The sequence below is a fragment of the Sodiomyces alkalinus genome, assembly GCF_003711515.1.
Source record: "Sodiomyces alkalinus F11 unplaced genomic scaffold SODALscaffold_2, whole genome shotgun sequence".
Classification (NCBI taxonomy): Eukaryota; Fungi; Ascomycota; class Sordariomycetes; order Glomerellales; family Plectosphaerellaceae; genus Sodiomyces; species Sodiomyces alkalinus.
This window is the reverse complement of record NW_021167080.1, coordinates 2,786,747-2,810,116: the sequence shown is the minus strand read 5'-3', so window position 1 is coordinate 2,810,116 and position 23,370 is coordinate 2,786,747. Positions and strand designations below refer to the sequence as shown.

Below are 23,370 nucleotides of genomic sequence, written 5' to 3'. Positions count from 1 at the left end.
AACCGGACAGAAACCCGCTCATCAACCTCAGAGGAGACCAGTAGTGTCCAGTGCCGGTGGGTTGTGAGCAGGGATCGGCGACTCGGGCGAATCCTTCGTTGGGTTCAAGTTCCTTTGGTTGATCCGACCTGCCGAACAAGAGCGACAGAGCTGGCTAGATAAACAGATGAAAGCTAACGATGAGAAGATGGAGTGTGAGGGAAAGGGACGAGCTCGCCCAATGTATGGATTCTGTGCGACATCAGCGGCAAGATGAGGAGATGAAAAGGAGGAGGGGGAACGAGAAGGGAGCCCTGGGATATCCATTTTCGTCAAGGTAGCTAAGGTACCTTAGACGCGCATGAGTACCTACCCTACGTGTATCGTTGCGAGACGGAGAGGCGTCCTTGGCGTGGAGCTTAGCACCCCTTCCTTTATGGCTTGAACGTCAGCAACAAAGCAAAGGAACCAAGAGAACCAAAAGAATACAACAGGAACCCTTGCACTGCCCCCACCACCTTGACTGCCCAGCCTCGACCCCAGCCCCGATGATACGGTACCTCCGCCTCCAAATGGACGCCACTTGACCGCAAGGAAGGAACGAGCGCGGCTAATCAAGGTACCTTACCTACCTTACTTACCTATTACCTTATCAAACGTCGAACAGTGATGTGCGTGAAATTGTGGATGTGTAAAAGGAAGAATATCCCAGCCCAAAAAGGGCACCGTAGCTGTGGAGGCTAGATATAAGGTACCCGTCAACAGGTGGTGCCTGCAGGCAAGGCAACCACGCAACACAACACCTATAACGCCCAACGGTCGTTGTTTACAACGGTACATTTTGTTGCCCGAGCTCAGACCTCCTTACACCACCTCGTCAACACCTGACTCAGCTTCGCACCCATCGGTATCTCCTCCAAAGCGACCGCGACTTTCCACATCCGTCCTTCCAACCCACCACGCATCATTCCTCCTCCCCGGCCCCCGCCAATCCCGGCCGGCAGCAGCAATCCGAGCGCGATCAGTCGTTCCCAAGCCACCGCCGCCACGCCCCGCCCCCAGACCCGCACCCCGCCCCCGAGCGCCATCATCCCGGAGCTCGCAGACTGCACCCTCTGCCGCCCCATCAGGGACGCGTACTCCTCGTACGCCATCGCCAGGTTGATCGTGTCCGTGTGCGCCACCATGTCCAGCCGCGCCGCCGCGATCAGCAGGGCCACGTCCAGCTCCGAAAGGGACCCCAGGAGGTGCAGCTTCGAGTGGGGGGGCGCGAGCCGGACCAACCACCCGGACGTCGAGGGTATCTCCAGCCCCAGAGCATTCGGTGAGAGCCTCGATAGGGGCAGGACGCAGTCCGCCCAAAATGCCGACGCTGATTTGGACGTGTAGTAGTGATGTTTTAACAATGCCTGGAACGACTTTTCATTGTAGAGGTCCTGGGGGTTTTTTTGCTAGTTAGCGAGGCCTCCTTCCGGCTGGGTGGACGGGGTTGTGAAATGTTTTTTGAATGTTCCCTTACTACGCCGCCACTTAGAAGAACGGCGGCCAGGAGACCGGAGGGGAGTGGGTCACAAACACAGCAGCAGCAGCAGCAGCAGCACTCACCTCTATCATCCGGTTCCAATTCTCGTAAAACCGGTCATGGCCCTCCACGCTGACATCGATTCCCTCCTTCTCCATGTCCTCCTCGTCTACCGTCAACCCCTGTTGGCAAACCTGCCAGTAGGCCGGGTAGCTCCTGGGCGGTGCCAGGTACACGTATCGATGGCTGAAACGGCTCTTCACCCGCTTCTCGAGCATTTCTACCACGTTCAGCCGCGTGGTGCAGCCCAGCACGGCGATGGGCGCCTTCCGGGACTGCGCGATGTCGAAGAGGTTGTACAGTAGCGTCTGGCGCGAATGCGACGCGAACATGTCGAATTCGTCAATGATGAAAATCACCGCGCGGGACGTCAACCCCTCCTCTGTCAGCGAGATTTCGGAGGGATGAGATAGAAGCGCGAGGAGCGATGCCATCGTGTCCGCGTAATTCGACTGAGTCCAGGACCATTTGTTAGCCACCCCCAGCTTTCGGCTTCCGATCAAAAGCAACCCCCAAAACCAAACCTGAGGTGTTCCACTTACCCTCGTTGTAGATTCATCTTCCACATCCATCTCCTTGCCAAGCTGCCTCCAAATCTCTTTCAGAGCTAGCTTGTCGTCGGTCTGGATGAAGCCGTTTAATCGAACTACGTGGAACTCCTCCCGGTGGTCCGCAGAGAGTTCCTCCATCGAGCTCTCCACCAGCTGCAGATGCAGTAGCGACGCCATCAGCTTGGAGTCCCATCGTTATGTTATGGCTTATGGCGCCGGTTTTCATCATTTCTTACCGTGGTCTTGCCGCATCCTCTCCCTCCGATAACGAGCATCGAGTTGCCCTCGCCGTGGAGGACCGTCTGTTGAAGCAACTGATGCACTGTTCCGTAGGCCTCGTGCTGGTCGATCAGTTTGATCCGCCGTCGCCCCGTGCATCGATCCAGCAGCACCCGCTGCAGAGAGCGCAGGTGATGTTCGAAGTTGGGTACGTTGGCGCCCTCAGCCGCCTTGGCTTCCTTGCGCTGCACGCATTCCTTGCAGAACCAGTCGCCTTCTGGAATCTTAGGGACACCGTAGCACTTTTGATGGACGGCCATATCGCAACCGTCGCAGAATATGATTTCGTTCGGTGGGCGGGAATTGGGTTTCGAACAAATGGCGCAGACTTCATCAACTTCCTCCTCCTCTTCTTCTTCTTCTTCTTCTTCTTCTCCCTCCTCCTGTTCTTCTTTTCTTTCTTCTTCTCCTCTGTCGTCCCTATTTTCTTGCGGTTGCGCAGGTTTGTGTTCCTGAGATGGCTGTGACTTCGTTGCATTGGCCGTATCCCGTAGCTGCTCCTCGAGGCTCTGTTTCTTCCTTCCCGGCTTCGGAATGTCTTTGAAAACGAGGGGTGTTCCCTTGCGACCTTCTGGGTCCCCGAAGGCGACACTCTTCCGGGGCGTCTGCCGATCACCGCGTTTGCTCGGCGTCAAGATGCCCTTCAGCGGCAGAGCTCCGGTACCAGCGAGTTTGTCTTTCTGTCTATTCGCCGTGGGAGTGTTCACGACCGATACAGACCGGGAACGAGACGCGGACGCTCTGCCCGTATTTTTCACCATCGTATCCAGCGCCTTGGCGGTGAGGGTCCTACGCCTCCCACTCAACCGCTGTTTCAGAGGCGACTCGTCCGCCGCGCCCGTATCAGTTCCGCTGTCGCTGTTTTCATGGCTTTCACACGCCATGTCTTCCTCGCCAGCTGCGTGTCCTGTCTTTTGTGCCCGCTCTTCAGAGACCCCGATGGAGCCGTTCTGTTTGGACCCATCTGCCTGCTGCAGACGTTCGATTTTCCCTGAACGCGCATCTTTGCCCTTGGCTGTCGGAGTGTGTACACCGAGCTCATCCCCGGATGCCGGAATATCGTACCCATCGTCCTCGTCGTGAGGCTGCGCCGTCGCGGTTGGTGATTGGACACCGCCGTTGGCCGTTCGAGACCGGTGCCTAGGCGATTCTTCGCTGTCGGAATCCGAAATCTCGTAAACGTCCCTGGTGCCGTCGTTGGACCGAGGCTTAGGATCGGAGCCGTTCCTGGCGGAAGGGCGTTTCGGTGTGGTGGGTGAGGAGGTGTTCGCCTGGTTCAGCTTCCGCCTTTTTGAAGACGACGCGGGAGCGGTTTCATCAGTCACTGTCGCTGCTCGTCCTCGCTTTGGGCGCTGTGGTGTCCCATTCTTGCCCATCTTCGGTCGAAGACTAGCGACCAGTCAGGACGAATGGACGAGTATCAAGGAAATGTACAATCCGAAACCACCAACGTGCTGGATAATGTTGCCATGGTGTCATGATCGCCAAGATTGTGAGATGGAGACGCGTTTGGCGTGTCGGAGCTGGCTGATTACATAATCATGTATCGCCAAGCAAGACTGCAAGTCGACCATCGTGGGACAAAGAAGGGTCGACTGGTACTGTAACCATGTTTCTACAAAGTAGCTACCTTACCTACAGGTATGTAGGGTACCTTAGGTAAGGTAGATTGGGATGGATGACCACCTGGGCAGTCTACGCCTACGAGTTTATTTTGATACTGCTCCCATTGTCGTTAATGATATTTTATTAATTGGGTAGCCCAGCGAAGAGTACTTGAATATAGGCAATCCGGACAGTGAAGAGAAACAATCTAACAGACCACCTACGCATTGAGGGGACCAGGACACACAATTGTTCATCCTGTATGCCAAATTCATAGGGTTTAGCATGGTCACATCCATCTTCTTCGTGACCTGACATCAAGCCAGGGAACACAATGAAAACATAGTTAAAGGATCAAAAATTACACCCGCGATGGTCCCGAAGGACAATCGAAAGAAGCTGACTCCGCGTTGTGCAATGCAGGCCGTCCTCCTTACTCCGAAGCCTTTATGAGCGCCCCGAAGTCGAGCAAGGTAAGTATGAAGAAAGGAAAAGAGAATTTTTTTTTTTGGAAAAGAGTTGGGAAGCAGCAGATATTTATGCTGTTGGGATGGAGCGGTCAAACCCGGCAGATCAGGAACTGGAGTCTGAGCTTCATGGAAGGTGCACCTCACAGGGTACATACCTAGGTTGGTCATATAGTAATTTCCTAAGGTAGTGACGACGGAGTAGGTCCTGCTGGTCCTGCTTTTCAGCTCTGACACAAGACATAAAACGATACGTATCTTTGATTCAGAATACCTTAAGGTAAGTTGAAAGTCAGCAACACACTTCCTCTGCAGACATGACTACCTACCTTATGCAGTCCCTGGAATACTTCCTGACTTACCTCTCGACTTTTCTTTCGTCTTGGAGTGGCTCGGTTTTGTTGACATCGTCGGCCGTGTTTCCTCGCAGAAGAATATGAGTCAATTACGGTGGGTACTCGACAGACGTCCGTCGAGAGTGTGCCCGATGCTCAGACACCGGCAATCCCACATAATTTCGTGTTTACAACATGGGCTGTTCCAAGTAGGGTAATTCTGTGGTATATTTTTGTGCAAAACGCAGACAATTGAACAAATAAACCCAAACCCGCTCGCTAGCCAAAGGATGTTTCCTTGTGTCCGAAGCCGTACCCGAAAAGCACAAACTCTAGTTTTCGCTTGTTCCTACAATTTTACGCATATCCCCAGACCAGTTCAAACTACTTTAAATCGACCATCACGATACCCAGATCTGCGGGGCGCAGACGGGTTCGGTTTGAGAGCCAAAACAGTCCCCCGTGAGGCTTACACAGGACGATATCCCACCTCGCCGGAGTATTCGTAAAACTGACCCTGCGGCCCTTGCTGCTGACCGGCTGGGGTGCGTCCCGGCGCGGAATCTGTCGATGGCGCATACTGTTGAGACGGATATTGATACGCGGCGGCGGCGGGATCGTTCTGCTCGCCAGGGTCGTACTTGGTAGTCATGAGTTCGGTCTGCTGCTGGACGTACTCGGTATCGTGGCTTTTCTTCTTGGCGAGGAAGCTGAACTGGGGGAAGCCAAAGATGGGTTGCAGGCCCCGCAGGTGGTTCATGGTGATGACGATGAGGTAGGCGAACAAGAGCGTCGGCAGGATATAGGGCGTCGACCGGTAATTCTCCAGGTGGGTGAAGTTCTGGGACACGAGGGTGACGAGGGCGATGCCGAGGGCGATGAGGAAATTGATGCTGGTGCGGATGATGGCCCAGCGGTTCCATTTCTCGATGCGCGAGATGCAGTACAGAAGGTTGGCGAGACCGAGGAAGCTGCCGGCGCTGACGAAGGTGTACTGGAAGAGAGTGCGGAACCGGACGAAGTTGCGTTCGCTCACACCGACGAGGAAGTTCTGGTTATCCTGTTCTGTGGGATCCGTGGGCAGCGCCGCTTCCTCGGCCTGGGCTGCAACAAAATCGACTCCGTAGGCATTGTAGACGACATTGTCCAAGGTCAACAAGATGTTCACAGCGTGAAAGAAGAACTGCTGGAATGCTACGTGCTGCCAAGCCTCGTCTTCCGTGGGATCAGGGCCGAGCTCTTCCTCGGCGGATGACCAGTCGATTTCGGCAATACCATTAAGAGCATTCTCGATGTCGGTGTACTGGAAGGTATACTTGGGTTCGTACCTTTCCACCATTTCCATGGTGAAATTGTACAGTACGTCGTGAACCTGGTCTAACGACTCAATTTCGGTAAGCACAGACATAAACTTGTTAGCCACCAGGGCGCTGTTTTCGGCTCCTTTATAGAAGATAATGAGTTGGGCAGCGCCTTCCATAAAGAGAGTCATGGTCAAGTGGAGAGGGAAATGGAGAATCGTCCATGCGAGCTGACGCCAAACGGGAAGATGCAGGTGACGCATCCAGTCGAAGTAGACCATGAAAACGATGTACACGGCGGCGACGTTGGCGGCTACGACGCCGATGGTTCCGCCAGCTAAATAGGACTCGATGTCAGCGAATGCGCAAGAGAACAAAAGGGGAACTCGGCCACTTACTCCACTCATCGTGACCGACGCTAACAATCTTGGTGATGGCACCGCAAGCAACGGCAACGCCCTCGCCAAAGATGATAAGAGTCAAGAGACTGGCTCTGCGGATCAGATGAGTGCTCTGGAAGCTCAGGACCTTGAAGCGGATGGAAAGCCCGAGGTTCAGCAGCACCTCAGCCGCGCCGAGAGCATACCAGGTGTAAAACACGCGGCTGCTACCGCCGGTGAAGCGGAACGTAATGCCGAGGTACACCATAGCGGCAGCGAAGTTCAGGCCGACCATGGCGGCAAGAGGAAGGATGGAGCGCTTGTACTGTCGGACATGTAAGATGATGCTGGCGTACTCCACGGCGAGGCAAAGTCGCGAAACCATAAGGATGAGAGCTGTACGGGAGAGAGCGTCAGTTATCCGACCTCCTAGTAAGATCACGCAATCTTCACGGTGTTGGGCTCGTCTGCATACAGAATGTTCTGAAGACAACTGGCTGCTGGTCGTTGGGGTCGAAATTGGGCGAGGTGACGGTAAAGCCGACCAAGACACCAAGATGCACGGCGCGGGCGGCGCGCTCAAAGATGCAGTCGGTGACGAATCGAACATCGTACATGCCAGTGAGGAACCATGTTATCCAAAGAAGGCTAGCGGTCGGGGTGAGCAGAGGTCCTCCCTTTCCATCGCCATCAGCCGAGAGGCAGGGGCAAGGATGTTTAGGCTCACCAGAAGAAACCGACGTAGGAGGAAAGACCACTTAGACTCGCGACCATTTGGTTCTGGTTGAACAAACTCAAACACTGGTATGCACAAACGAGGTTAGTATTTCGAAATGCGTCCCTCTGTTAGGGTGGAGATGCTCTTACGGCCTGTTTTGAACGCTCGAGTTAGCACGCTGCTCTTCGGTAGCGAAAAGAAGAAGGGGGGGGTGGGGGGGCCCTCGGTGGTTCAAAGCCAACAACTATACCCAAGGCCAAGGCAACATACAGCGAGGAAAAGGTCATAGAAGACTTCGAGATTCGTCGAGTCGGAATTTCGCATCAAGATAGGCTCATCGTCAGGGTCGGAGCGATAACCCAGATGACCGACGGCAGCATCGATGTTGTTGCTCTCATCCCCCTTGACCGGGCTCTTGAGGAGCCTAAGCTTCTCCGGAACCGGGTCGTGGATGTCTTCCTCGACTACGGCCATGGTGTCTGTCTGTTCGTTCTTACGTCGTCTGGCCTCTTGAACACTCGGATTCCGGGGCCTGCCAGGTCTGTTGAGGCGAGAGTAAAGATGGATTGACGATTCCGTACACGAGATGTCGAGGAACTTTGGTCGGAGGGACGAGCCGAGTTATAAAGCCCAGAGGCATCCCTCTCCCCTGTCTCCTCCCCACCCATTTTCTGGCGAGTTGCAAGGCCATCGCGGGGACCACCATGAAGTAGACGGGGATGAGGCCTGCGGGATCGCGGGTGAAACTACCGTGAACCAAGAGACGATGCCCCGGCCAGACGACAGCTTGGTAAGGAGCTGGTCAGTTAATCCCCCGTGGCCCCTGTTCCGTGGTTTGGGCTGCAGTAGTGAACCTTGGCGAGTGTCTTGGTGGTAAGCCCCGAATGCATGCAATGCAAGCTCAGCATCTCACCAGGCTGTTGAGGAGAGAATGTGCCTTATCGTGCTTGGTTCAAAAAAAAAAACCTTTTCTTCTTTCCATGTTATCATCCTCCAGGTCGTTTCATTAGAATATAGCATACTACGGTAACGTTCTGTTCTGTTTTTCCTTCTCTCGATGACCACCAACATTGTGGAGGAGGCCGCGATCCATGGAGGGATCACTAGCAGGGAGAGGCTCTCGGGGATATCGTGGAGAGGGAGAATTTGGCTAACTGGATGCATTGAATTTTATTGGGCCGGCACCCTCCGAGTTCAGTCCCCGACTTTCTCCACATCCCTGTTCTGTGAGGGTCTAGTTCGTTGTGCAATCGCTGACCAAGGCTTCTGGACTTGTGTACAAGAATAGAAATGACAAGGGCTTGGATGAGTAAAATGTCAAGCCACAGTGGTGATTGGTGGTTTCTAGAGCAGTGGACTCCTATTTTGAATCGTTGACGCAGCTAAATCTGACGGGGTCATAAAAGATGCATACATATGGCTACTGTGCATTTTTGAGACACGGAGGACATAATTGGGTAGGATCGCCGCATCAGCAACGACCACCTTTTGCACTTTTGCTCTTTTGCTCTTTTGCAGCCCAGCCGATACCTAGCGCGGTCTATGACCAAGTGTGGCGATCGCTACCTTAGGTAGCCGCTTAACTTGTGTGCGTTGTTCGTACCCAAGCTAGTTGGTCTTCACACATGTGAGGTATTCGTACATAATAGACGCGGCGGTGCAACTGGGCCCCGTTCGATGCCATGTGGCCCGCATTCCTATAAAAAGTACCTTAAAAGATAGCCTAATTGCTTAGCGTTTCGCTAACCCAAAGAGGGGAGCTTTGATGACCTGATTCGGCAATCGCCCCATGTTGCTGCCCATAGCGTGTTTGAGCATCCGTACGTTGTACGCGGTACTCTGTAATTAAGGTAGTGATTAACGACAGGGAGGCAATCAAAACCAACGGCTGGCCAGGGTTTGATACAAGACCAGTGCTCTTCACTCAAACATGACCGCTGCCATGAGACGGGGAAAGAGCATTCTCACGTCAGCCCTAAATTAAGCATGGTAGATAAGGCTTCTGCAGCACATGGATGCATCTTGTAATTTTACGACGCTTCAGCGTCGCCTTGGCACTATCCCATCCTTGTCCGTTTTTTTTTTTTCTTGCTAAAAAGACCGATGGTCGATGAGGATCAGACTTATACCTACCAAGTCCTCCATAGAAATGATGAAGATGAACGGCATCGAGAGTTTCCGTTTCTGCCCACCGGTCATCACCCGGATCGCAATGTTCTGAATAGCGGCCTGGCTGCTAGTTGGTGGCTTCAGTCCTCCGAAATAACCCGTAATCATTCATTACCTCGTATGTCGTTGTAGTCCCCTTCGACCTACCATGGGTGTGGCTATGATCATCTGCCACGCTGAGAATAACGTGGGCGACCATGTGCCGTATATCTACCTACACGCCCACATCTTTGGCATATAAAAATAATCAAGGGAAAACAACACGAAAGAAGAAGAAGAAGTGAAGTTGTCTGTATATAGGGCTGATATGGCCGCCATTGGGTTATCATTCATCTTTTGATATGGATACATTGATGATGGCCTGTTCACTGACCTTCAACCCATTCAACTTGGTCACGGCCAATCTCTCTCCAGCCAGCGACCCAGTCCATGTTCACTCATACAAATAATCGATACTAGTTTACTCCTCTCCGAGACTTAAAAGGCCCGAGCCGCTACCGGCTCGGGACATGTAAGCCAATAGCTCAACCCTTTCCATTTTAGCCCCCAGTTTTACCTTCGTCGAAGCAGGAGAAATTGCTGTTAGATCGGTTCTGGCCTCTTCAACAGTTTAGAGTCAACTTTTTCTTCTTCTGTGTAATCTGATTCTGCACATGGTGCAGTTAACATTCTCCAATTTCCCGACCCCTCGGCCCCTGCTCCTGTCAGACAAAACATTCAAAAATGAATGCCCCGTCTGTGGCATTTGAGGTGGTTGCATGCCCCAAGCTGACCTAACGATTACAAATGCGACGGCCTCCCAGGCTTTGAACAGCGGCAAGCAATGTTCGATTGACTTACCTGCGCCTTCCCCACCCCCTCCCTCAAATACCAGAATTAGTCTCTTATCGGCAGGACCTGACTAACCATTGGACGCCAACAACACCAAGAATGTCATCTCAGACGTGCCAGCGGTCCATCTGCGATATCTGCTGTCGCCAGGGTTTCATCCTCTTTCTGACTGGTCCTAGACATGTGCTGTGTGACAACAGAGCGGGTTCAGGCTTGAGAAAGAGAAAAGTTCCTCTTGCAGCGCATAAGTCTCTACACGCAATAGCAATATCTCAGGTCACCGAAAAACTCAACAACAAGAAGCGCTGTGTCTGGACCGCGGAGTCTTCGAATCTGATATTATGGGGAGGTAGGTTCGTGTTAGTACCGTATTGGGAGAGGTACTCCGTACGGAGTGGTTCGTCCGCACGTCGACGGGCGAGTGACCAAAGGGTTCTACCCGGTTAAAAGTACCTACCTACCTTACCTAATACGAGGCAGATATGATTACATAATGCTGGTCCATATGAACCGGATAGAATCCCCAATCCGTCCCATGCAAAATTGGGTGCTGGCTTAGGTAATCGGCCTTCCACGCGGCACAGCCCCACCACCCGATTAAGGAAATGGCGGGGCTGGACCCCAGGACCACCTTTCCAATTGGTATCTCAAAACCTTCCAACTGCTTTTTCTCCCCTCCATCCACTACAAAGTAACTGCTTGCAAGCTTGTTGCGATTGTGGTCATCTTACGCGATATAACCAAAACCCGCACCGTGGACGTCGCCCAGACCTCCTCGAAAGCCGGTTCCAGTTATTTAACACACAGCAAGCATAACTCATAGTCAAAGTCAACATGGGTCGCGGAAGGAAGAGACATTTTGTACGTCCGTCGCGCCGTCGCATTGACTGGCACCAATTTTCAATGCCACTCCTCCTAACACCAATTGCAGAACAAGAACCAGTCGCGCCATACCGGACATCGGTCGGAGAGCTGGAAATCACACGCGGAGATCGAAAAGGTTCATGAGAAACTGCAGAAATACTACGACAACCTTCTCCAACTCCCCGATGAAGAGAAGGCGCAGTTTTGGGATGCCCTGCGGAGGGAGCTTCCTAATAGCTTTCGGTTCGCGGGATCGAAGAGGTGCGTGAGGCATATTTTGCGATAACACTGATATTCTTGAGGGGGCACTCTTTGCTGACACACGAGGCGCACAATACAGTCACGCCATAGCCGTCAGGAATCTGCTGAAGGAGAGGTACATGCCCGAAATCGTCAAGATCGAACACGCCGACGGCCGGAAAGTCGAGCCTCCTCAGCCCGTACCCTGGTACCCCAACGACCTTGCCTGGGACATGACCACCCCGAAAAACGTCGTGCGCAAGTTTGCGCCCTTCGCCGCCTTCCAGAAGTTCCTCGTTTCCGAGACGAGCATTGGCAACATCTCGAGGCAGGAGGTTGTCAGTATGATCCCGCCCCTGGTCATGGACGTTCGCCCGGGCATGACCGTCCTGGACATGTGCGCGAGCCCCGGAAGCAAGGCCACTCAGCTTCTCGAGATGATCCACCAGGGCGAGGAGGCTCGTATCAGGAAATTCCTGCGCGCTTTCGCCAAGGAGGACGGCCTCGACCTCGGTGTGCAGACCGAAGAGGAGCTTGAGATAGATGAGGACGTCGACTCCGCCGACGACGGCCGTGCTACGGGTCTACTGATTGCGAATGATGCCGACTACAAGAGGTGTCACATGCTCGTTCACCAGCTCAAGCGGCTGTCCTCCCCCAACATGATTGTGACCAATCACGATGCGACCATGTATCCTTCGATCAGGCTTCCTTCAGAGCCCGGGAAACCGGACAGGCCAAGGTACATCAAGTTCGACCGCATCCTCGCAGACGTGCCTTGCTCCGGAGACGGAACTCTGCGCAAGAACATCAACCTCTGGAATGACTGGAACCCCAATAGCGCCTTGGGCCTACACACCACGCAGATCCGAATCCTTGTCCGCGCTCTGTCTATGCTCAAACCGGGAGGCCGTGTTGTCTACTCGACCTGCAGCATGAACCCTGTTGAGAACGAAGCCATCGTGGCCGCCGCCATTGCCAAGTGCGGAGGGCCGGAGAAGGTCGAAATCGTGGACTGTAGTAATGAACTCCCTGGTTTGAAACGGAGACCGGGACTCAAGTCATGGAATGTCATGGACAGATCCAGCCGGATCTGGAATTCGATGCAGGAAGTCAACGAGTTCCTCCAGTCCGGAGAGCGCACGAATATGCCGGGCAAACTATTGGAGACCATGTTCCCTCCGCCCGAGGGTAGCGCTGGTGCCGATTTGCCCCTCGAACGGTGCATGCGGGTCTACGCTCACCTGCAGAACACTGGCGGCTTCTTCATCACTGTCTTGCACAAAAAGGAAGAAGTCAAGATTCGTCCTGACGAACCCAAGTCCGCTAGTACCGCCCAACCGGATGGAAGCAGGGACTCCCCGGCGACGGACAAGCCCAGCGACGTAGCCGAGACGCCCGACACCGCCGCGCAAGCGCCAGCGGCCGCCTCCGAGTCAGAAACCGGCGCCGGTGAACCAAGGGTGGATGAAAATGGAGATGGAGAACAGGAACCGACGCCACCGCACGGATCGAAACGACCAAGGAGCGAAGAGCCCGCCCAGCTCGAATCGCAAGAGCCGAAGAAACCCAGGTTGGAAAACGGATCGGAACAGAGCGAGGCAAAGCCTCAGCCGCAAGCGAGACCCGGCCGGAATCAGCACGGCCAATTCGAAGAGCCGTTCAAGTACCTGAGTCCGGACCACGAGGTGTTGCAAAACATCAAAAGCTTCTACTCCCTCTCCGCTCGGTTCCCCCAGGACCGCTTCATGGTCCGGAATGCGGCCGGCGACCCCACCAAGGCCATTTACTACACGTCGCAGCTGGTGAAGGACGTCTTGGTAGAGAACGAAGGCCGCGGCGTGAAGGTCGTCCACGGCGGGGTCAAGATGTTCATGAAGCAGGACGCCCCCTCGGCGGACGTCTGCCGGTGGCGGATCCAGTCCGAGGGCATGCCCATCATCGAAGGGTACGTGGGCGAGAACCGCGTCGTGCGGCTCCGCAAGAGGGAGACGCTCCGGAAGCTCCTCATCGAAATGTTCCCCAAGATCGCGGACGGCGCGTGGGAGCAGCTGGGGGAGATCGGAGAACGGGTGCGCGACATCGGCATGGGCTGCCTCGTGCTCCGGTTAGAGCCCGACGGCACCGAGGAGAGCTTCATGGAGCGTATGGCGCTCCCGCTCTGGAAGAGCGTCCATTCGCTCAACCTCATGCTGCCGAAGGAGGAGCGCGCCGCGATGCTGCTCCGCATCTTCAACGACACCACGCCCCTGATCAACCGGGCACTCCAGAAGGAGAAACAGGCCAAGATTGACCAGCATGAGAAGGAGAGACGAGCTGGGGAGAACGGAGAGAAGGCCGCGTCAAATGACGCGCAGCAGGAGAATGGCGGAACCACGGCTGCCGAGGATCCCGCGATGCTTGATGATGTCGAGGATGCGCCGACCCCTGAAGGGATGGTCAGTGATTAGATGGAGCGAGGGGAAGATGGTGGAATTTGCCTAGGCTGGATATAGCGCGAAGTGGCGTGGCAATCTCAGTGCGTCGCTCAAACATGGCCATCGAGCTGGAGCTTGGACAGGCGACGTGTTCGGTTCGAGCTGCATGGCAAGCTAGATGATTTAGATGTACACTACCAGTTGGGGGAAGAAGAAGAATAAAAAAAGAATAAAAGAATAGAAAATCATCGCTGTTACGCGTGAATCATAACTTCTTCTATATTACTGCTTTTCTATACTGGAACGAAAATGTGGGTAAAATATACAAGGCATCGTATAAATACAGGTGTGATTTACAGATCAAAAGGTCCGGAGTTCAGACAACGGCGCCTAGTCGTCCAATAATCCAACAGTCCAGTGGACGATGCGGTCGACGCCATGGCCGTTGATGGCACTCACGGGAATGGCGGTGCAACGCTTGATCCACGCGTCCTCGATGCCGCTCGGGTGCGGCTCGGCACCCTTACCAACGTCTTCCAGGTAGGCCTGCAGGGCGCGGAAGTTCTCCTGGGTATCGGGGAGGTCGCCCTTGGTGGCGACGACGAACCACGGTTTTCCGGCGATGTGGAGGCCCGAGACGCGCTCGGGGGCAGGAGGGGCGCCGTAAACGAGCATGTCAGGGCCGTCATCACGGGCCAAATCGGCATGGGCGTTGTTGTCGCGGTCACCACTGGTATCCAGGTCCCAGTCGATGCTGGCCTCGGCGGCGCGGACGCGGTCCTCGTCTTCGCGCATCTGGGCGTAGAGGCCGACCTCGCGCCAGAGGGCCTTGAGGGCGGCGACGGCGTCACCGGCGGAGAGGTCGATGACGAAAGCCAGGACGCCGGCGCGCTCGACGTGACGGAGGAAGGCGATGCCCAGGCCCTTGTCGAGGTGGGCGCCCTCGATGAGACCGGGGATGTCGGCGACGGTGAAGCGGGTGCGGTGCTCGGGGGTCTGGTCGTCCTGGACCTCCGAGGAGGAGGACGAGACGGCGGAGGGGTAGCGCCTGTAGGAGCGGACGACGGGGCGGCCCTTGTAGGAGTCGAGGACGACGGTGCCGATGTTGGGTTGCAGGGTGGTGAAGGCCCAGGAGCCGACGCGGGCCCGGGAGTTGGTCAGGGCGCGGAGGAGGGTGCTCTTGCCGGCGTTGGGGAGGCCGACGAGGCCGACGTCGGCGAGGAGCTTGAGCTCGAGCTCGATCTCGAGAGACACGGCGCGTTCGCCCTTGGTGGCGAAGATGGGACGCGGGTGCTCGCGAGAGACGAAGTGCGGGTTGCCGAGACCGCCGATGCCCCCCGCGGCGAGGAGGATGGGCGTCGGGGTCGGGCGGGAGAGGTCGAGGTGTAAAGGCGCGGGAGGTTGGCGGAAGAGACGTTCGCGGCGGCGCAGGCGGGGGAACGAGATGTTCCTGACTTCGGTTTTGGAGGCTCCCGGGTAGACGAGCCACTTGTCGCGGTTGGGGTCATCGGGCTCCGGGTCATCCTCCTCCTCTGCTTCTTTGAGCTGGCGTATGGTCTCGGGCGTGATGTGGTCGTCATCTTCGGCATCGGGGTTTTCGAGTTCCCTGCGAGCCGCCTCGGCATCGCGCTCTCGCTTCCTGGCCTTCCACATTTTTTTCTCGAACCAGGCGGCGCGCTGGCGCATGGCATTCTCGGCGACGGGGTCCACCCGGCTCAGCTCGCGAAGCACGGTACCGACGGGGACGGTGATGATGACGTCCTCGCCGCGTTGACCGGACTTGGCACTGCCCTGGCCGTTTTTCCCCCTGTCAGCCCTGACGAAGCGTCGACGGGCGAGCTTGTGGAGCGACGTCTCGCCGTGTACGGCTTGGATGTAGATGTTCCCACCATGGCCACCGTCGCCGCCGTTCGGAGGGCCTTCGGGTAGGAAGAGGTCTCGCAGGAAGGAGATGCAGCCGTTCCCGCCGCCGCCGGCATATAAGGTCAGCTGGGCCTTGTCGGCAAAGCTGGGAGCCGCATAGTCGTCGGGGCCGGGATTAAGGCGAGTTGATATCGGTTCCTGAGCGACATGAGTCGAGCTGTGACGGCGCGAAGGGGTTCTGAGGACGGATTCGGCTGCGGCTTGAGGGAGGAGGACATGGGTCCTGGCGAGGAAGAAGGGAGGATAAAGGAATGGTAGAAATAGGGAATGACCACCTGAGCACCTAGGAGCCATGGTGGCTCCGGGATTGTGGGAAGGCGTTAGGTCTGAAGAGAAATGTAAGTGAAGTGCTTGCCTTTAAAGAGGCGAACATGAATGCGGCTGAAAGTTCCTCGTCTTCTTGGATGCACCAAAAGTTTGGAAAGGTTCGTGGGTACTCGATAGATAAGATAAGCTCAGCGAATCTCACCTTATGTAAGCCAGATGGACTTCTCTGCAAGTGCCCGTTTTGGCTTGGCTCGGGTTCCCCTTTCCCCTTTCGAGGCATTTCTGAAGGAGAGAAGGAGCGATGGGAGGGCGACAACACAAGGCAGCTGCCCTCAAAATCCGACAACGGTTTGTTCCCGTGATCTCGTGATTTTGTATTTATATATGAATGTACACCCTGGCAGTACAACATTAAAGGTACTCCGCAGATGGACTTGCCTTCTTTTCAACATGGAAGTGGTCAACTTCTTCCCCAGATCACGTCACCCCCATGCCGCATGTCGTCTGCCCTATCGACGAACGTCATGGCTGCCTGTGCTCCATACCGAGTAATGCTCCGTATTACTCGGGCAGCAAAGAGAGCTTAAATATGCGAGAGTGTCGTCGAGAAAGCTATGACCTGCCGCAGTCGCAGTCGCAGTCGCAGCCGACTCCGACTCCGACTCCAACACGACCGACGTCCATGTGTTTCGCAAACAAGGACGAGCGTTGACGACGAAGACGCGGGCTACGGTCCAAGTATGAATAAAATAACTATACGGCATCTCGAGGGGAATGTCATGTCGATATAATGGTGACCGGTCTGGTTCAACGCTGGTACAGTTCCAGTTGGTCGAGCCAACGCAATCACCCAGACCGGCTCTGGGGAAGACAAGACAAGACAAGACAAGACAAGACCATGACCCATTGTTTTCGGGGGGGTTCAGACGTCCAGACCTGCAGCTGCAGAAGAACCGAGGTCGGTGGCTGGTATTATTACCAACCCGAACCAAGTAAAAGAGAGACGACAGACCTGCCTCAACTGGCTCATGACCTCTAATTGACCAAGTTCATAGGCCAAGCGTCTCCCCTTGAGCTGCACATCGGCCAGCTTATGCAAGAGTTGCAGACCGCCTTGAGGCCCAATTCCCAAATCCCGTTAAGTGCGGGCAACGAGCGGGACGGACAACACACAACGAAACCCACAACGAAACCCACAACACGCACACTCGCACATTCGCACATTCGCACATTCGCACCCAGAAAGAGACCGACAAGACGAGGAGACACAGACGAACAGACGGCTCACCACTTTTCCCCACGCGACTACGACTATTTGCCTTCCTTCATCACGTCCGGTCCTTGAACCCCCGACACCCCCGACACCCCGACCCCCAACCTCCTAACCTTCCAACCCCCCACAAACACCCCCAAATACAAGACTCAACTTTGGTCGTATATTTACTAGCCGCACAGTGACAGACAAGACAGTTGCTCTTAAACTACTGCGCCGTACCACCACCCCTCATCATAAGTGTCCTATTGGGGCCTCTCCTCTATCGACCAGCTTTGGGGCCACGGCTCTTCTTTTTCTGCACCACCGACGCCACCTCGATTGGACCATTGCTTCGCATCTTGCATGCAACCACCAGTTAGCCATTCGAGCCACGACATCCATACTGGTTGGTCCTACTGTACAACGTACTGCGTCTTCTGCGAGCCCTCGTCCACTGGCCTGCGCTCTCGACCCTTCCTGAATCCGGCACCCGTTTCGTTTCGCTTCGCAGATCAATCTGTTGTCCCCCTCTCCCCACGTTTCCCACCCCCTTTTTCCGCCCGCACCGAGTCTTTCCTACTCTTTCCCCATTCCCATTGAACGACGCTTGTCCTGTCCAGCTGTCTCTCCCCACGAGACGTGGGTTAGCTTCCTCCCTCTCAATCGTCCCCCCCAAAACATATCGGCACATACCAAGATACACCACGCTCTCGTCCCTCGTTCGCTCGCTCACTTGCTCACTTGCGCACGTCGCTTTTCAACTGGACGACTCGACTCGCTCGCTGCTTTTGCTCATTGCTTTCCGCAGCTTACCTCTCATCGCCTCCTGCTTTGACCTTGCAGGATACATAGCTTCTTCTGCTGGGACTAGCTACGCACTGCGCACTACGCACTACGCACTACAGACCACGCCTACGCACTCCTCCTTTGGCACTCGACACTCTGGCCCTGCTGTCCACCACTCGCCGTCGTCTGGCTGTCGCTGCCCGTCGCTGACAAGCATACTCAAATACCTCCAGGTGAGTTCAACTTCCCTATATCCTTCTCCCCTCTTCTCCCTCCCCCCTCTCCTCCCTTTCTGCCCTACCAAAGCCAGTTCCCCTCTCTATACCCAAAATCCCCAAACCTTCGTACTAGGAGGAGACCCTAGGCTGGGGTCTTCACACACGGAAAGATGTCCATTGTATTTGTATTGGAACCACTTTGAGCTTCTTTCTTGTATACTATCTATATCTCACTCACTCCCCACTCTTTTGTGTTCTCGCACGGCCTGCCTGCCCTGGTCTCACCTCGTCTCACCTCGTCTCGTCTCGTCTCGTTCTCGGTATCCCACCTCCTCCATTAGCCATGGCTAAGATGTATACCAGAGACCATATCCCGCGGAAGACAGTCGTGAGGATGGACCCTGACTGCGCCATCTGCCACGCACCGGCCACTATGGCCTGTGATTGTGAGGCTAAAGGCCTCGAAGTGGCTATCAAACAGGCCGAGCATCGGATGATGCAGTCCATCTACAACGATATCCGGTTTGTCCTCCCCCAGAGTTGCCGCAGACATGGTTTTCTACCTTGTACCAGACGTACTGACCGGTGGTGGCTTCTTCGCGAACAGCGCTTGGGTTAGGGCACATGCGCAGGACTACATCCTCGAATACTTCCGCCTCCTCACAGAGCGTCGAAAGGCTGCTCACATGGCGCACCTTGACCGCATATCCGCCCATGCGTATCACTATTACCATTCCCCACCGCATCCCAACGAGATTGCCGCCGCTCAGGCCACGCTGAAGCGTGGTATCGATGAAGACTGGCAGTGCAGCGTACAACGGTACCCCGAGGTGCTGGAATATTTCTACAGCTTGGTCGAGTTGACATTACCGTCCGATGATGAGGCGGCTGTAAAGGACCCGCCCCTGAGTGCCCTCAACGGATCCAGGAAAGCGTCCCGCAGATCGGGCGGTATCGGCGCGCCCCCCAACCTATCCGCCGGAAGCCTTCAAGAACGGGAGCCCCCCTTGCCACGGAGGTCACCAGCACCAATAGAAGCCCGAGCAGACAGGAGAACGCCGGCCCCAATAGAAGCCCGAGGAGACAGAGACAGGAGAACGCCGGCTCCGAGGGAAAGAAGGGCATCCCACAGGCCGCCTCCCCCAACATCGTATTATCCAGCTCCATGGGGCCCCTGATTACGTTTTTAACATGTTGAAATACGTCCGAGATACCCACTGGACCACGGTTATCCAGGCCACGATCTGGACATGGCAACGCTCATATAAGAGCTTTTCTTTTTTCTTGTTCTTCTTGTTCTTCTTCTTCTTCTTTTCTTCTTTTTCCTTTGTCTGTGATGACCCTTACGAAATTATACGAACGGCATGATATAGGCATCATGAAGACGGCGCCGGGCATTCGCATAGCGAATTGTAATGGCTCTCTGTAAAGCCATTATTCTTCCTTCTTGGCTCTTATTTCTCATCATTTCCGAGGGACACATGACGTCGCGCAATAGATGCAGAAACGCGATATCGCCGAATTGACGGGGTAGGCATATTCCGGCAGGGAGAGACACCTGAGACCTGGCAAACCACCAGAATCACACATGGCGACAGACCCTCTAATCTCAAGCCCCAGCATGACACGCAAGGCGGAGTCATTCTATTTAAGGATTAACTGGTGGCAAAGTTTGTGAAATATATACGACAATACTAAATAGTTTAAAAAACAGTCGAAAATATGTAAATAGCTTGGTTTTCCCTTCAACCTTGCTCTCAAAAGCTCCATGGCTAGGTCAGTGTCAGTCAGCAGGCTCTTGCTTTTTTGGCTTATGCTCGACCACTCGTAAAGCGTAAACAGGGCAGAAGCTTGGCTAAACCCACTTGACTTAGGTTATGCAGTCTTGATTATTGCAGAAGCGCAAACGGCGTAGTCATGGGGTTTGGCATAGCACGTCCTTCCCCGCAGTCTTAACGGCGGAGAGCGCGTCACGGCGTGCGGGAGACCACTTAATGATCCATCTCCCCCTCCCCATGGCCAGATTCCCCGCGATATGCAAGCTAATATCTCCTCCCAACTGCAAGCGGCAGACATGCCTGACCGGGAAAGTCGATGCCCAATCCGCTGGACGCGCTGGACCGGGGTCAAGGCGAGTCTGTAGATTAATGAGCAGATGTTCCATCTGGATGAAGAGGACCTCAGAGTCGGATGAGCAATAAAAGGGTGTGGCACGGTTGGTAAAGGTCAAGTTCGTTTCGCTATCATCAACGACGAGAGAGAAGAACAAGGATGCAAAGGAGTAAGAAGAGAAGACAAAGGGAAAAAGAAATCAGGGGTCATCATCATCATCATCCCCAGCTACTCCTTTCCCTCATAACACTACCTACTCCCTTCTCTAAGGTATACAGAAACCCCCCTTTCGTTGTGCTGCTCTCCTTTTGCCGTTCATCACCCTGACGTCTAGGTGCGCCCGTCAGACATATAACAGGCGGGAACACGATAACGTGCAGGCTGTGTAAGTAAACAGAAGAAAAGACAAGGCAGTAAAGAAAAGGAGGGAATGGCCCATTATACTTCCTCTGGTCTATGCAAACCACCATCTCCACAGGGTTTCTTAATTTTTTATACCTCCGTCGTCCGGCATGCCGAAAGGTCTGTGTGATGCTAAATATTCTTTCCCCTCCCTCTTCCCTTTCTTTCTATTGTGAAAAAAGAAAAAAAAAAAAAAAAAAAAACCCGCACCCCATCACACTTTTTCGCTTCCTCCCTCGCAACAACAAGGCTTCATAAAAAAATGGATTGGGCGGAGTGTCTAGGAAACCGTCCGCCGATATGAGATAATTGGTGGGAGATGGTCGTTGTCGAAGGGAGCCATCTATGCCTTCTCGCCCTCCTCGACGGTGGTCTCCTTCAGATCCTTGGTCACCTCCTCGACGGCCTTGTCATCGTTTCCGTTGACTTCCTTGACGTCCTTGGTGTCGTCGGTGCCGTTGGCGGCATTCGCTTTCGCCTCTTCGGCCTCGAGCTGTTCGATCTTCTTCTTGGCCTTTTCGATGTTCTGTTTGGGGTGAGAGATGACGAGATTAGCTTACTACTGAGAACAAGAATGGAAGGAAAACAAGAAGAGACACGAAGGACAAGAGAAAAGAGACGGAATGGATAGCTTACGCGTTGAGTTTCAGCAGCCTGGTCCTCCTGCCAGTGAGCGAGCTTGGCCTTGACCTTCTCAGCCACGGGCGAGACATCGGCAGCACTCATGGGCGGGTCGATGCCCATAAACGCACAGTCCTCCACGACCGAGGGCGGGCAGTTGAACTTCCCGCTGTCAGAGCCAGACGAGGCGGTGGCGGCGGCGGTGGCGGCGGCGGCACCACCCTTCTTGCCCTTCTTCCCCTTCTTGACGGCGGGAAGGTACTCGTCCTCGCGGTCCTTCTTGCTGGGAAGCTTGGTGCCCTGGATGTTGGCATCGTCGACCTTGCGCTCCGGCTGGGCGCCCAGGCCGCGGTTCGCCAGCAGGGGGGCCTTCTCGGTCTTGACCGCCGAGGGGTCGAGGAACAGGAGCAGGCTGTTGGCGCGGCGGATCTCGTCGAGGTAGGCGGGCTCGCTGGCCTCGGCGAGCAGCCTCTCGGCCTCGGCCTTCTTGCGCTCGAGGACGTAGCGCTCCTGCTCGGCCTTGCGGCGCTCGCGGGCCTTGTCGCGGGCCTCGCGCTCGTGGGCCTGCGCGGCCTTCTTCTGCTGCCAGTACTCGTCCTTGATCTGGCGGATCGCTTGGTATTTCTCCTGCTGCTCGGCCTGGAGCCGGGTGCGCTCGTCGCGCAGCGCCGACAGGTTCTTGTAGGCCTCGTCCGACTCGGCCTTGATCTGGTCCAGCTCGGCCTGGATCTTGGAGTACTGCTCGCTCATGGCCTTGGCCTCGGGGTCATCCATCGAGTCCTTGATCTCCTTGATCTTGGCCTTGAGGTCGTCGATCTGCTTCTCGGCCTCCTCAAACTGGGAGAAGTTCTTGCGCTGCTTCTTGAGGGAGGACATCTCGGCCAAGGCCTTTTTCTCGTCGACGATTTTCATGGTGCCCGAGTTGACCTGGGCTTCCAGACTGTCGACCTGGCGGTCCAGCTCGTCGATGTTCTTGAAGGGGGCCTTGGACCGCGCCATCTTTTGCTCATTGATGCGGCTGCGCAGCTGTTCGTCGAGCCGCTTGATCTGATCGAGCTTGCCGGCGCGGGCGTTCTTCCCGGCACCCTGCTTCTGGCGAATTTCGTTGGCCTGGGCGATGAGCTCCTGGCGGCGCTTCTGGGTAGGGCTCTGCTTCTCCTTGTCCTTGCTAGGCATAGCGAGGTCGATCTTGGCGCGGATGGCGGCCTGGCAGGAGAGACAAGGCGGGGAGAGGCTTATGGTTAGCTGACACGGGACTGCATGCAGGGAAGGAAGGAGATGCGCCCCGAATCGCCGACACATGTTGAATGGGAGATTGCAGAAGGCGCAGGTGAATTATCGCAACGTACCAACTTGTCCATGGACTTCTTGTGTTCGGCCTCGGCAGCTTTGAGCTTCTGCTGGTAAGCGGCCTCATCAGGCATGGCGGGACGTCCCGACTTTGCGTCGGTGGACTCGGCCGCAGCGGCCTTCTTGGTGTCAGCCATGATGTTGATATTTGGTGTGTGTTTGGTATTCGGTTACGGTCGAGTCGAAGCTGCAGCGTGCCGAAGGGGAGAGAGGACGGATGGGGGAAGGGGTTATGTGGCAAAGGAGTCTTCTCCGGAGCCAATTGGGCAAACTACGCAGTTAAGCAAGCTGCCTTGGTGAGCTCTTATGGAGTAGCGGCAATGACAAAGCCAAAGGGCGAGGATAGCGGGTGAGGGCGGGTGAGCCGATTCAGAGAAAGAAGTAATAAAAGAAGCCCCGGAAGGTTTGAGGCCTTTAGGACAAATTTCCAGGGTCTCTCTGGGCAATGTGTTGGACCCAGCGTTTCTTTTTTTGCCAATTGTACTTTGTATTGAGTAACGCGGGCTATGTACCTTATTCACGAAACATGTGGCATTCAACCGATTGTGGTTAGGCCAATAGGGCCCTGAAAGTGACTAAGCTACGGGGTTCTTGCCGGGATTAAACACTTTGAGTGTTGCCGCCCAAGGAATAAGGACGGGAAACAATAGAGGACACGGGGCAGATATACGGAGTACGGATATGGGACTTTGTGTCCCTTTGTCCTCCGCACCGAGTA

General features: G+C 55.1%; 9 protein-coding genes across 9 annotated transcripts; 3 read left to right on the top strand and 6 right to left on the bottom strand.

Moving 5' to 3' along the window:
* Positions 1 to 833: 833 nt before the first annotated feature.
* SODALDRAFT_272634 (hypothetical protein) lies at positions 834 to 3,152 on the bottom strand (the record flags this gene model as incomplete). Its single annotated transcript, XM_028607842.1, has 4 exons — positions 834 to 1,415; positions 1,585 to 2,013; positions 2,104 to 2,265; positions 2,349 to 3,152. The coding sequence occupies 4 exons, from the start codon at positions 3,150 to 3,152 to the stop codon at positions 834 to 836; spliced, it is 1,977 nt and encodes a 658-aa protein (XP_028468484.1).
* A 973-nt stretch (positions 3,153 to 4,125) lies between these two features.
* SODALDRAFT_330419 (hypothetical protein) lies at positions 4,126 to 4,320 on the bottom strand. The gene has a single exon (XM_028611193.1). The coding sequence runs from the start codon at positions 4,312 to 4,314 to the stop codon at positions 4,141 to 4,143; it is 174 nt and encodes a 57-aa protein (XP_028468483.1). The 5' UTR covers positions 4,315 to 4,320; the 3' UTR covers positions 4,126 to 4,140.
* A 690-nt stretch (positions 4,321 to 5,010) lies between these two features.
* On the bottom strand, positions 5,011 to 7,927 carry SODALDRAFT_330418 (hypothetical protein). The gene is made up of 4 exons (XM_028611192.1): positions 7,448 to 7,927; positions 6,955 to 7,127; positions 6,498 to 6,875; positions 5,011 to 6,436 (listed from the first exon to the last, which is right to left on the bottom strand). Exons 1-4 carry the CDS (start codon positions 7,669 to 7,671, stop codon positions 5,268 to 5,270), a joined length of 1,944 nt encoding a protein of 647 aa, XP_028468482.1. The 5' UTR covers positions 7,672 to 7,927; the 3' UTR covers positions 5,011 to 5,267.
* A 1,190-nt stretch (positions 7,928 to 9,117) lies between these two features.
* SODALDRAFT_356686 (hypothetical protein) lies at positions 9,118 to 9,565 on the bottom strand (the record flags this gene model as incomplete). The annotated part of the gene is made up of 4 exons (XM_028613930.1): positions 9,118 to 9,134; positions 9,209 to 9,218; positions 9,331 to 9,433; positions 9,510 to 9,565. 4 exons carry the CDS (start codon positions 9,563 to 9,565, stop codon positions 9,118 to 9,120), a joined length of 186 nt encoding a protein of 61 aa, XP_028468481.1.
* A 1,466-nt stretch (positions 9,566 to 11,031) lies between these two features.
* Positions 11,032 to 13,751, top strand: SODALDRAFT_338363 (NOL1/NOP2/sun family protein; the record flags this gene model as incomplete). The annotated part of the gene is made up of 3 exons (XM_028612774.1): positions 11,032 to 11,058; positions 11,168 to 11,322; positions 11,402 to 13,751. The coding sequence occupies 3 exons, from the start codon at positions 11,032 to 11,034 to the stop codon at positions 13,749 to 13,751; spliced, it is 2,532 nt and encodes an 843-aa protein (XP_028468480.1).
* A 250-nt stretch (positions 13,752 to 14,001) lies between these two features.
* Positions 14,002 to 16,102, bottom strand: SODALDRAFT_330416 (GTP-binding protein). Its single transcript, XM_028611191.1, has one exon. The coding sequence runs from the start codon at positions 15,933 to 15,935 to the stop codon at positions 14,109 to 14,111; it is 1,827 nt and encodes a 608-aa protein (XP_028468479.1). The 5' UTR covers positions 15,936 to 16,102; the 3' UTR covers positions 14,002 to 14,108.
* Positions 16,103 to 16,579: 477 nt separating this feature from the next.
* Positions 16,580 to 17,396, top strand: SODALDRAFT_102216 (hypothetical protein). The gene is made up of 2 exons (XM_028606462.1): positions 16,580 to 16,900; positions 16,964 to 17,396. The coding sequence occupies exons 1-2, from the start codon at positions 16,699 to 16,701 to the stop codon at positions 17,251 to 17,253; spliced, it is 492 nt and encodes a 163-aa protein (XP_028468478.1). The 5' UTR covers positions 16,580 to 16,698; the 3' UTR covers positions 17,254 to 17,396.
* A 675-nt stretch (positions 17,397 to 18,071) lies between these two features.
* SODALDRAFT_348862 (hypothetical protein) lies at positions 18,072 to 19,365 on the top strand (the record flags this gene model as incomplete). Its single annotated transcript, XM_028613391.1, has 3 exons — positions 18,072 to 18,613; positions 18,741 to 19,057; positions 19,096 to 19,365. Exons 1-3 carry the CDS (start codon positions 18,511 to 18,513, stop codon positions 19,363 to 19,365), a joined length of 690 nt encoding a protein of 229 aa, XP_028468477.1. The 5' UTR covers positions 18,072 to 18,510.
* A 1,520-nt stretch (positions 19,366 to 20,885) lies between these two features.
* Positions 20,886 to 23,091, bottom strand: SODALDRAFT_330411 (hypothetical protein). Its single transcript, XM_028611190.1, has 3 exons — positions 22,652 to 23,091; positions 21,318 to 22,508; positions 20,886 to 21,207 (listed from the first exon to the last, which is right to left on the bottom strand). Exons 1-3 carry the CDS (start codon positions 22,787 to 22,789, stop codon positions 21,025 to 21,027), a joined length of 1,512 nt encoding a protein of 503 aa, XP_028468476.1. The 5' UTR covers positions 22,790 to 23,091; the 3' UTR covers positions 20,886 to 21,024.
* Between the last annotated feature and the right edge of the window lie 279 nt (positions 23,092 to 23,370).